Source organism: Orcinus orca, chromosome 17, assembly GCF_937001465.1.
Source record: "Orcinus orca chromosome 17, mOrcOrc1.1, whole genome shotgun sequence".
NCBI lineage: Eukaryota > Metazoa > Chordata > Mammalia > Artiodactyla > Delphinidae > Orcinus > Orcinus orca.
In genome coordinates this window covers 50,639,225-50,652,513 of record NC_064575.1, presented here as the reverse complement: position 1 = coordinate 50,652,513, position 13,289 = coordinate 50,639,225, and the positions used below count along the sequence as shown (strand labels likewise).

General features: G+C 34.2%; 1 protein-coding gene across 13 annotated transcripts in view; it reads right to left on the bottom strand.

Annotated features, from left to right (window-relative positions):
• Positions 1-13,289, bottom strand: part of VPS13B (vacuolar protein sorting 13 homolog B) — an 802,268-nt gene that overhangs the window by 512,887 nt on the left and 276,092 nt on the right. Inside the window, exon 20 of one of the 13 annotated variants that reach the window (XM_033438219.2) lies at positions 2,061-2,985. The exons of the other annotated variants lie outside the window; for them this stretch is intronic. Within the exon in view, the coding sequence (XP_033294110.1) occupies positions 2,972-2,985 (14 nt within the window). The 3' untranslated portion in view covers positions 2,061-2,971. Of the gene's footprint in view, positions 1-2,060; positions 2,986-13,289 lie in introns of those variants that run through there. 13 annotated transcript variants of the gene reach the window in all.

Sequence of the window (13,289 nt, the reverse complement as noted above, 5' to 3'; positions counted from 1 at the left end):
GGGGATATATGTATATGTATAGCTGATTCACTTTGTTATAAAGCAGAAGCTAACACACCATTGTAAAGCAATAATACTCCAATAAAGATGTTTTAAAAAAATCCTAAAATATTCTTATTATTAACAAATTTGAGAGATATATGAGCAATAATATATATGTATATATATTAAACTATGTACGCATATGGGGATACATATGTACATATGTTTTATATGGGTACTTTTTTATACATATAATCTTTAATTGTTGAAAATAGAAAATTGCATGATCTGGATTGAAATGATAAAGTAACATAGTTTGAAACAGGGCTACACTAAAGCTCATATAAGCTGTCCTCCCAGATTTGACATTCTGAATAAAGAATGAGAATAGTCTTTAAAAAAAAAAAAAAAGAAAGAAAAAAAAAAATCTAGTCTCTTCACCTAGTTAATGCCTACACTCTTTCACAGCTAAATTCAAACTTCACTTCAAGAAAGTTTTCACTCATTTTCCAAACCAAGTCAATTTTCCTACTGTATAATCTCATAACGTTAATAATTCTTTCTTCTGTGAGACTACTGCAATTTCAATTTTACATTTATTTGTGTGATTACTTGTCCCTCCAATTTATAAGCTCTATGAGGGTACGTTTCAACTGTTTTTTGCAATCCACTGTATCTTTACAACTTCAGTCAAAATTCGTTAAACAAGTATTAAAAAATACATGTATGCTGCAATGTATTAAAGCAATACAGAGTATAAAGAGAGAATTCAAAATCTTCCCTCGTCCCCTCCAGTCACCAGAAATAACAACCATTACTATTTTGTTATGTATTCTTCAAGACTCTTTTCTAGAATTATAGTAAAGTAATATATTTACAATTACACTTTTTATAAAAATTGTATCATATTTAGGGCTGCCAGATTTAGCAAATAAAAATACAGGCTGCCTAGCTAAATTTAAATTTCAAATGAACAATGAATTTCTTTTCATATAATTATGTACCAAACATTATCTGGTGTTTACCTGAAGTTCAAATTTAACTTGACATCCTATATTTTATCTGGCAACTTTAATCATGTAATACATATTGTTCTAGATTGGGCTTTCACCACTATAGATTTTAGATTTGTGCTAGATATATTTATAAGAGCTACTGAGTTATACCTCCAGCAAGGAACTATTAGACTAAGTAGTAAGAAGAAGAATTTAAAAAGCATGTTATTTTCAAATATGAAAAGCGTCCCACATCTCTTAAAAATAAACTTCTATTTTCCTTTTCATGAGGCAGAAAATAGTCTATTTTAGGTATGAAAAACTGGAAACCTTCTGAGAGTTGCAAATTTTCTCAAAGTAACACTCAAAGATGGGCATTTGGCAGAAAGTTTTCATGCTGTGAAAAAACTCCTCTAATTCAACTTTGTCTGCATTTCAAATATATAAACTATATACTAACATTTTATCACTAAATTTATAGGATAAATAAAAATAATTTACACTTAAAAACAAAACATTCAGGGCTTCCCTGGTGGCGCAGTGGTTGGGAGTCCGCCTGCCGATGCAGGGGACACGGGTTCGTGCCCCGGTCCGGGAAGATCCCACATGCCGCGGAGCGGCTGGGCCCGTGAGCCATGGCCACTGAGCCTGTGCGTCTGGAGCCTGTGCTCTGCAACGGGAGAGGCCACAATAGTGAGAGGCCCACGTACCGCAAAAAAAAATAATAATAATAAAATAAAATAAAAAACAAAACAGAACATTCAAATCATTCTATGAATAACTGAAAAATAAATACTTTTAAAGGCGCTTCCTCACTACAAGTAATGGATCACGATGACTGCACTTTATTATTCTATGAAGATAAAATGATATGACCATTCTTACATCATTTAAACCAAATTTTAAAATGTTAATGCCAAGCCTAGTTCTCTGATCAAAATCACCATATTTGACTTTTAGAATAGAGAGCTGTTTTAAATGGTTCCACAGGGGAAATAGCATCATCTAATTTATGTCCATGGTGTTTAGCATTGCAGAGGTAAAACAAATAACTTTTGCATGTCATCTGAAAAAGTTTATTTCCATGATCGCTTTATTTAGCAATCTTGATTTCATCTATAATCAGAAATGTGATGTGCTAAACATGGGCTAGAAACAGAGTTTATTTTGTTAGCAACTTAAAAATATAAGACCATTTATTTGTTAATTATATAAAGCTGAGGGAAAAAAAACACATAGGCCATAAAATTAATCTTAGTACCACATGGAGAAATCTTGTGACATGCGCTTCAGAGGTATTATGGTTCAAGTTGGATCATAGTCAGCCAGCAGATTATAAAGATAAAATGACAATTATCTGGTATAGGCAATAACATCAGTTCAGTCAATCCAAACTTACTGAAATGAACAGGGGCAAGTTATATCATGATCTGAACAATATTTCCTAACTTATAAACTGAGGGTTTGTTTTAAAAATTAGACCTAAAACTTAAAATATTGAAATTATTGCACATGTAAACAAGGAGATATGCACAAGAATATTCAGGAGAGCATTATTTGTAATAATTTTAAAATGCAAACAAATAATTACTTAAAAAATGAAAACACTGTGGTACATTCATACAATGTAATAATATAAGCAGAGAAAAATGAATGAACTACAGTTACACAGCTGTGATACATGCATCATAAGTTGAGTAATAAAATGAAGCTGGAGAAAGAATACAAATGGAATGATTACCTGTGGCAGCTAACTTTTGCGAGGTAACACACCACCCCAAAACAACTAACATTTATTTGGCTTCTTATTCTACAGGTCACCCACTTGGGGTGGCCCTAGCTGGAAGGTCCTCCTGGTAGCCTTGATTGATCTCAGTTGAGGCTGACTCTGACATCCGCAGTCAGCTGCCAGGTCAGAAAGAGGCTGATTGCCTGCAGGGTACAGCACCTTGGCTCTCCTCAACATGGTATCTCATATTCTTGCTCAAACTTGTTCACATGGTGGTCTCTGGGTTCCAAATGTAGCAGGAAAGCAAGTTTCAAAATGCAAGTGTTTTTCAAATCTCTTTGTCATGTTTGCTAATGTCCTTTTGGCCATAGCAAATCACATGCACCAGCTAAATCAGAGATGGACAGACTAGTGTGACAACTTGCAAGAGTCACAGGGAGAAGAGAAATTTATATCAATTTTTATAATCTACCACAATACCACTTACATAATGCTAATATTATGCAAAAGAATACTATATGTATTGTTGAATGAAATATGCATACTTACAAACATACCAAAAGTATGAATATATGCACAGTAACAATAAATGCCAGGTTCAAGATAGTGACCAACTCTTGGTTTGGAGAAGGGAAATGAGAAAAAGGAAAAATATAGAGGGAGCTTTAACTACATTATCAGTTGAAAGAAGGGTTTATGGATGTTCCTGTGAAATAAACTGTTACACCTTTTATCATGTCTAAATATATAGGAAAAAATAATAAGGGGAATCATAAGGGAATTCCTATAAACTAAGGGTATTATAAAGGTCCTTCAACACATATTACTAAACATACACTGCAAAATAAAATCCGGCATAATTTTTTAAAAGCCCAGTGAATTAGAGGATCAATTTTACATTATCTGCATAACCAGAAAAAGCACAAAGACATTAAAATATAAACGAATTGGATTGGCAAAATCTGGTAAGAAATAAACAAAAACTGTTAAAAGACATACATGCTCAACACAGGTTACAAAATACTCATTTAGATAATGCACTATCAAACATGGGCTAACAATTCAAAATTACAAAAATGAGAAAATAAGCTATCATGATTTATGATCAAAAGAAAACAGCAGAAACAGACCTGAAAAAACTTTACATAACAGCATTATTAAATGTAGATTACAGTATAATAATGTTTGAATTAATTAAAGAGCTAAAAGATGGAATGCAAAATTTAAGAACCAATTACAATAAAAAAGACTAGAGAGCTGAAAGAAGTTCAAAATGAATTTTTAAAAAACTGTATTCACTGAAATTGTAAACATAGTTGGTAAGTTAAATAGCAGATTATACAAATAAAAAAAGAATTAGTGAACCTGAAAAGATACCAAAAGAAATTACTCAGAATGTAACACAAATTTAAAAAGAGATTAAACATATGAAAGAGGGGTATAGAGACAAGAATGATAGAATAATAGTATCCAGCATATGTTATTTTTTTATCATGCGTTTTATCAAAGTTTCAGAAAGCAAGAAGAGGGAGAGAGCAATTCAAGGAAATAACAGTGGAAAATTTTCCAGGTTGCTGAAAGACACAAAATTTCAGATTCAGGAAGCAAAATTATTCCCCAGTAAGATAAAATGAAAACCACAGCTAATGAATTGGGCTTAAATTACATAAAGTAACTGTAACCAAAAGATACAAAAGAAAGTAGAAAGAACAGACATATTCCCTAAAATGGAATAACAATTAGATTAACAGCAAACTTCTGAAATGAAAAAAGAGTATCAAGGCAAAATTTTATACCCATATAAACCATCGTTCAAGTTTGAAATAATAAGTTAAATAGGGCAAAACTTTCTAGGTGGCCTCCTAGAAAAAATAAACTTATCAAAACTAACTCAACAGGAAGTAGGAAATATGAATATCCTAAACCTACTAGAGGAACTGAAACAGTAGTTTAAAATTATTTTTAAAAGAACAAAGAAGAGGAGGAAAAAGGAGGAAGGAAAGGAGGAAGGGAGGGAAGGGAGGCTACAATGGTAGAAAGGAAAAAGCACAAAGAAAAGAAGACAAAAAATAAAGGAAGGAGGGAGGGAAGGTAAGATGGGTGAGAAGAAAAGAGGGAGGGGCAGGACTGAATAGTTCTAAGGAAAATTCCACAAAACTTTTAAAGATCATTCCAATCTTTTATAAAATATTCCAGAAAAAAAATTTTTACGTTGTTATCAATTTCTTTTATACACAAACACACTCTTCATGACCACTTGTATAATTATTTAGGAGTATAAATTAAATTTCTAAGCACTGCTTTAGCTACCTCTCACAAAATTTGAAATACACTATCATTTAGTAAAAATTTTTAAAAATTCATGACTAAGATGGGTTTGCTCTAGGGCTGCACATATAGTTTAATAGAAATTTCTCAACCTATTAAGATATCTGCAAGATATATATTTAGCATCACATCATGCTTAATATAGTCATATATCACACTTATTGGGGAAACATTAGGATTTTTTTTAAAAATCATGAAATAGAAGATGCTGACCCACCACTTCCAATGCTGAAAGTCCTAGCCAGTGAATTAAAATACAAACAAGATATAAAATATATTAAAGTTATATGCATAGGGTATGATAAAACAGACAACCAAACACTCACTCACATAAACATAAGATAAAATACAGACAAGTTCAATAAAGTTTCAATTAAAGTCCAAATACAGATTTTCCTGGAACTTGAAAACTTAAATTTTTTAAAAAATCTTTTTGTAAGATATGATCTCATCTCTTGTCATTCCACAAAATAATGCCTATTAGTGACCCAGGTGCAGAAAGCCCTAGGGTGTGTAGTTGTTGCCATGTGGCATCAGCCAATAGGCTAAGGGGGACATGAGCCAATTTGAGACCAGTGAATACATCCACTCTGACCTCCTAGAGAAAAACATTAACACCATTTACAAATGACTGAACCAGCCCCTGATCCTCTCAAGAAGATTGTGTATGGAAATCTGAGATCAGTCAACCAGGAGATTGAGCTGGGCAAGATGTATCTACGGCTGCAGTCCAACTGCATAGCCAGGCAGAATGTCATGGCCCATATGGTTCATCAGCAATGGGGTGCCAAAAAGTACCATACCATCCACCATTCACTGTGACCACCTAATCAAGGCCCAGCCGAAGAGAGACAAAGATCTATACCAGTCCAGGGACATAAACCAAAAACTGTACGAATTCCTGGCAACCACAGCTTCCAAGTATATACAGGATGGGCTTCTGGAGGCCTGGATCTGGAATTATTCACTGTATCACTTCGGAAAATCGCATACCCTGGGATTCTTCTGATTGGCACTTACTCTCACATGCCCTAGTGGTGACCTGTGGGGCATCTGCACTGGATTTGGAGGTGCTGAAGCTGTGGATGGCATGTTTGGGACTCCACTGAAGTTGAAGTTCCCCAAGGTGATTGGTGTGAAACTGATGGGCATGCTCTCCAGCTACTCCCATATAACTAGTAGCGTCATGTACGCTTATGAGAACATATTCTATTAAAACAGAGAAGTTCCTCATAAAAGAGTCTTAGCTGCCCTAAAGCTATAAACTGCAAGATTCCAATAATGTTGCTACATGGTCTGACAGTTTTATTGTTATTTAGCTCTCACTGTAGTAGCTACTACGGTAAACAACTAGCTTGCAATGCACAAAATCAACAAAGTTGATTACCACAATAGGTTCAGCTAAAATCCTATTGTGGTAATCATTTCACAACACATGCTAAACTATGTTGTACTCCTTAAACTTATACAGTGATGTATGTCAAATATTTCTCAATAAAACGGGGAAAAAATGAACGAAGTTGATCCCCAAAGTAAGGCTTTCTAAGCATTTTACAGGACCAATCCATGGTCCTGTAAACAAACAAACAAAAACAGCTAAGTAAATTGTCAGCACTTTTCACTTAAGTTAATTTTTCTTCTGTAGGCCTTATTATCTTCTGTCCCAAACCAGACAAATAAGAGTTTAATGGTACCATCTATCTTTATTCTGAAAAGGATACAAAAATTAGAGGAAGTTCAATGGATGTGCAATAAAATTATCTATGATTAAAGAAACTGAAGGAAAGCATTTTTAATGCTTTAAGCTGAAAAGTGAAGGAACAATCCTTACCATGAATAATATGAATTTTCTTTAAGAGACTGAACTCCATCTAATATTATAATTCAATAAAGGACTAAACTAGTCCTAAACTGCTTCTTAAGACAAGGGGAAAAAAAAGAAATTTCTGACTAGTGGCTTTTAGTCAATACCATGGGAACTTGGAGATTCTTTTTTTTCTTACTCTTTTTATTATTCTTTTTTAACAAAGCGCTCCAGGGATAAGGGACCAAGGGGGGGGGGAGGGGAAGCGAGGCCCCAGCCCCACAACCCTTTCTTTTTTTTTAAGATTCTCTTAAAAGCCATTAAAAGACAAGATACTGATGGTTTCCATTCTGTTTAAAGACAATGACTAGGATCATTAACGTAAGGTAGAACCTTGTATCACTATGATTTCCTTCTAATGCCTTCACTTTTCAACCTAGCACTCCATTTTCCCACAACTTAAAAGGTAAGAGACAATCAAAAATTAAAATACAGGTGGCTAATAGTTGGATATTAAAAATGAAGGGATAAAGGAGGGAACACTTAGGAGATACAATTAATTCAGACTGAGGGTAGGAGTAAGGGAAGAAAAAGGAAATGACCAAAGGAGAACTAATGCAGGAGCTTGTGTCCAGGTGTAAGAAACAAGTATCTTAAGTGATGTTAAGAAAGATAAATCCTGTTCTCTGATTCTGTTTACTCAGTATTTGATTAAATTCCCAAGATTTAATTCTCCTTTCTCTTCCCAAGTCCCATCCTTCAAATAAAAAATTGGTTAAACATACACAAACTCCATCACTGGCCCCTGACTAGTACTGTATGTTCTCTATGAATGGCCATAATAATATAACAATGAAGACAATACTATCATTGTTTAATATTATATGTGTGATCAAAAGGTTTTGATATGGGGTACTTTAACCTTTATACAACAATTCCAGCATAGTTACATTCTGAAATAGTAGCCCCAAGATAACTACTCCAAATAATATGTTCATATTTTAAACTCCTTTCTAAAATCCTAGGTAAACACTTTGAAACAGGCATCTCTAATGAGTTAATATAAATTACAGAATAAAACACAGATGCTGAAAAAAGTTGAGAAAATATTTTTGGTTGTCACAACTTGGAAGGTATGATTGGTACCTAGCTGGTAGAGATTAGGGATGCTGCAAAACATCCTAAAATGCACAAGACAGTCCCCAGCAATAATGAAATACCTGGTCTAATATGTCCAAAGAGCCACTGTCAAAAAAAAAAAATTTGCTCTAAAGGAACACTGAAGGTTAGTAAATTATTTACTGATAGAATTTCTTTGTTGTAGTACATTATTAGATCAGTCACAATGATAAGAAAGACATTATTTAGGGAAATTCCCAAGGAAATATTGCCATAGCACAGAATAGGAAGGTAAACATCACTGAGAAAACTTAGTGGTTAAATTTAATATAATCCACCATAGCTGATGGCTCAAAAAGAAACAAGTTGTTTCAAAACCAAAATTGGCAGTAACACTGCAAAAAGATCAATTTTATTTATAATCTGGAACTAACAGGGTTTTTCCCCTTAATGCAGATGAATTTTCTTGAACCATTAACAACATACATTGGATGTCAAGGCAAAAAATGTAGACATAAAATTTTGATCGCATTCCTTAAGGTGATTTTGTCAAACAAGATACATAGGTTACACTGTCTCTCCAGAATCCCTTAAAAATGTATTTTTTCAAAATTAGTCATTCATTTTACTAATAATATAGAATCTAATAGTGTAGAATCTAATTACAGTAGCTGCTTAAGTAGTATTTATTGAAATGGATGATGTTTAAAACAATATGCCCCAAACTAAAATATAGGGTTTAGAATGCTCAAAAAATGCCAAAAGACTGAAAATTTCACTCAATATGTTTCACATAAAAACTGGTAAGATAATACTTCACAAGTAGAAAAGTCCTATAATCCAAAGAACAGCCAAACTGAATGAAAACTTAGAAATCATCCTGAGCTAAACTTCTCAAAGGAGGGTATTTACTCCTAGGCATACACAATGGTGAGCCATTTCTTAAAATTCTCTTCTCTAGATAGCTCAAAGTTAATGTTAGCTACAAAAGATATTTTCAGCAAGATCTGAAAAGTGGAAGTGAAGTGGCAGCCATGTATGTTTCACACTCATGAGGTGATACTGCTGTCCATGCATGTCTCCGCTTATCTGCTGGCTCACCTATTTGGCACAGGTAGCAGCCGGCCCCATAAGCAGCGCCAACTTTTGCCAAAACTTCTCCTTCAACTTCTCTGACTTTCTCCTGGGCCAGGAGCATTATTTGTGGTGAGCTACGTGATGAAGGATATAATATTCTCTCACAAGACACCTATATCATACCTATATCCTCAGAGTAGGAAACAGTGAGAGGTCACAGTTTCCACTAATCCTCACAGGTTCCCATTTGCCCTGGCTTCCCTTTACTTCATGTCAACCTTCCCTTCTTGACTTTCTGCCTTGATGACTTTGGGTAACAGCACCAAACATAGAAGAAACAACTTCCAGACTGCTTAAACAACTCCCACAACTGAGTATGGAGAATGCTTTATAATAAATCTCTCAAATGTGTATCTCCTAGTGGTCTGCTTCTCTGATTAAACTGATAAAGAATTTCTGCAAGGTGCACTTTATGTACTGCTTGAGAATATTCAATTACAGTGTAAGTCTAGAAAAACAAGATGTATAAAACTCGTAAGAAATGTTAACCACAGACAGTAAATTTTAAAATATCTTGTGAGATATAAGTAGAACTCTTATATCTGTGTGTGAGGAAGCAAGAAGCTTATGAAACATAGAATTCGTAAGACATGTTAAATATAGATAGTAAATTATCAATCTGTTAGGGTGCAGGAGAGAAAAAAACATATAAACACTGCATGCCACAGGATACAGGATGCAGGCAGTGTGGTCTGTCCTGCTTACATCCTATCCTATGTATGCTGACCACCTTATCTCTATCTATCATCTTGCTTCTCATTTGTGTTCTAATTAATCTTGACTGTGCTCCGATGCAAGTTTTTGCCTTTATTTGACTTGTACCCTGCTTTATAGAGTTAGTGATTTATTGAATATTTAGAACAAAGTCTATGACAGACATTTTTAAGATGAAATTGCTGTGCAAGGATTTTGTTAACCTGACATTTTAAGAAAAGATTAAGTAAGACACTACTTAAAACAGTCTAAGCACCAAGTTTTTTAAGAAGCTCAATATGGCTCTTTCATATTAAGTTGAGAAAATCGGAAAGGATCTACTGCTATTAGAGATGATATAAATTTATCAGCTTATCTTTAAAACATATTTATATCAACTCCCTTTTAATTTATAATATGTGAAGCTCAACATTTATTAGGATCAACAAAATCAAAGTAGAAAGGTTCAGTACTGATATTATACCATAGCAGGAGACACACACCAAAAGCCCATACCAATTAAGAGCTTTTAGTATCATCTGGAAGATGGTAATTTCTTCAAAGACATTTAAGGGACTGAAACAAAGCATTTATATAAGTAATAAAGTCCTAAAGAGGATGCTGTTGGTTCCTCTCCAGCAGTCACCCTCCTCTTCTTCCTTCTGCATAGAATCCCAAACTTTATGCAAGAACCCGGAATTGACTGCTACCTCCACTCTAGGTTCAAGCTTGTCATGGCAATCCCATCCCCCTTGATGGGTTTTTAAGAACCTGAACTGGGACTTCCCTGGTGGTCCAGTGGTTAAGAATCAGTCTTGTAAGGCAGCGGATGCTGGTTTGATCTCTCATCCAGGAACAAAGATCACACATGCCATGAGGCAACTAATCCCGCACGCCGCAACTACTGAGCGCCACAACTACATGAGCCCACACGCTCTGGAGCCCATGCGTCACAACTAGAGAGAAGCCTGTGCACCACAACGAAGAGCCCGCACACCACAACAAAAGATCCCACGTGCTGCAACTAAGACCTGACGCGGGCATAAATAAATAAAGCCTGAACTAAAGCTGATCAACACGTGGCATTCCATGGCAATTATTACTGGTTCAAAGGTAGGCATGTGGCCTAAGCTAACCCAATCACACTGAGTGAAAGAAGAAGTTTTAATTCCACGGCGGGGGTGGGGGGGGTAGAAAAGTATCTGTTTGTCTATCTAGCACAGACATAATGTTAATTTAAATTAGCAGAAGTTTCTAATTTTCAAGATAATGGTTCTTAGAATTTAAAAAAAAATTAAGACTGTAAAAAAATATATATTAAAACTACTAAAGAGAAACCTGTCTGCAAAGTATGAGCTGTTTCAAATTTTTGAGAAAATATTATTTTTGAAGCTATGGATATAGTTAATACATTAAGGCTAAATACTCCACTAGTTCAATTTTCATCTTGAAAGAGAAATCCCAAATAAAAATCACTATTCTTTAATAATATTTTCATTTTTAGTCATTAATAAACTTCAAAATTCAAATTGAATTGGGCTGACTCAATTTCACACTGCTACCATTTTTACCCAATTATGTTGATTATAATGTTGTATTTCTTCTTATCAAAGACACCACCAATTATGACACACTATTGTTTCATATGTGCGTAGAGCTGGAACACCCCAGGGGCACACCTTTGTGTAAGATTTAAGAGAAATAAATCCTCCTACTTTATAGGAAAAGCAACAAAACTCATGAAATAGCCTTTACCCTGGGTAAAGGGTGGGGGACAAAATCTCCCCAGAAAATTTAAACAACACAATACTCACACAATTAAGGCATTCTGAGTTCATACTAACAGTGAAGTCCAAACACCATCTAAGAGATAACTTAATGTAAAGTGGTCTCAGGTTGATGGTGTCCAAGATGACTGGAAGAAGCAAACACAAACTCTCTCTATAAGAATTAGACTTCAACTGAGAACAGGAGTAATAATAAAAGGCCACTTATTTTAAGAAATGTTAAAATCTGGGGGGGGGGGGAATAATAGACCTCGGAATTGATGAAATATGGTATAAATTGTGATAAATGATACATTTATAAGAGACAAATAAATACATGAAATTTAATTACAAATATGGCAGGAGCCCATGAAAATACTTAATTACTGCATCATATAGTTTTAAATCTGGGTGCTCATGAAATCAGTCCCTCCATCTATTTTCACCAAAACAACCCTTTTGAAATAGATGAACTTCTAACATGCATCCACTTGAGTCTTCTTTTTTAAGCATCTTAAACTAACACATGGCTAAACGCAGCTTAGTTTTATCCTACTTGTTCTTCTCTTTGTAACTATAAGATTCTGGCCAAAGAAGAGAGTGAAACCTTAGGTGTTTATCTGTATACAATTTAATTGTATTATATTTACTAGATGTCCACTAATAAGAATTTATTTCATATTAGAAAATTTTAATTTCTCAAGTTCCTTTTCAACTCTTACAAGTAATATCTTGGTTGTCAAACTGTCAACTTCCATTTTGAGCAAAATTACTTTCACAGACTAATTTACTTTTAACCAATTGGGTAGAAAGAAATTCTGCCTTATTCCAAGTTACTTAAGTTTTTCATAAACTATTTATTTACTCGACAATTGGAAATATTCACATACAAGAGAATACATAGTCTTTGCTCTCAAGAAGTTTAGAAGCTAGCTGGAAACAAGATATACATTTCAAACATTAAATGTGAATGACACTAGTTTACTCATTCAATATATATACTGAGTACTTGTTGTATATGCCAGAACATGTAAGTCTTTTCAACCTCAGTTCCCCATCTGAACCATAAAAGACAGAAAATTATTTGAGTCATTATCTTCTCAATTCTTCCAGGTATGATACACACAGATGCGTAGAAGGGAATCCAGTAGAGGATAGATGAGAAGGAAAAGTGATGATTAAGATACTTTTTTCAATAAAATTAGTGGCAAAGATAAGTAAACCAATCATTAAAGTACAATTACGGGAACATAGAAGAACAGTCCCCAAAAGCCATTGCACATGGGCAACAAATAAACAATTTAATGAGGGGAAAAAATCCAAAGAAAGAAAATGTTATTTTCTTTGAAATAGTAAAACCTCGGAAAAAATGTGTAATTTAACTATTTGGAAGGTAGATACAGAGGGATAACATAAGAAGTATCATAAGAATTGAAAGGCACTTGTATAAACACCACCCCAGAAAAACTGGCTGATACTTGAAAGTTGATACACCTGTGTCCTACCAAAAGTGATCTTTTCTCTACAAGGAACTAGCATCTTGCTTAGTGTCCTTGCCAGTCATGTAATATAATGCTCTTAAGAGAACTCAATCATAACTTTCCCCTGAGATACCAGATTTATGTTGATTGAGATTTTAACCTAAGGCATAAATATACACAGATTAGAATTACTCTGCTAAGGTTGTTCTTAGTAATAAATTTTACAAAACTGCCTTTGAGAAGTAGACTGACGTG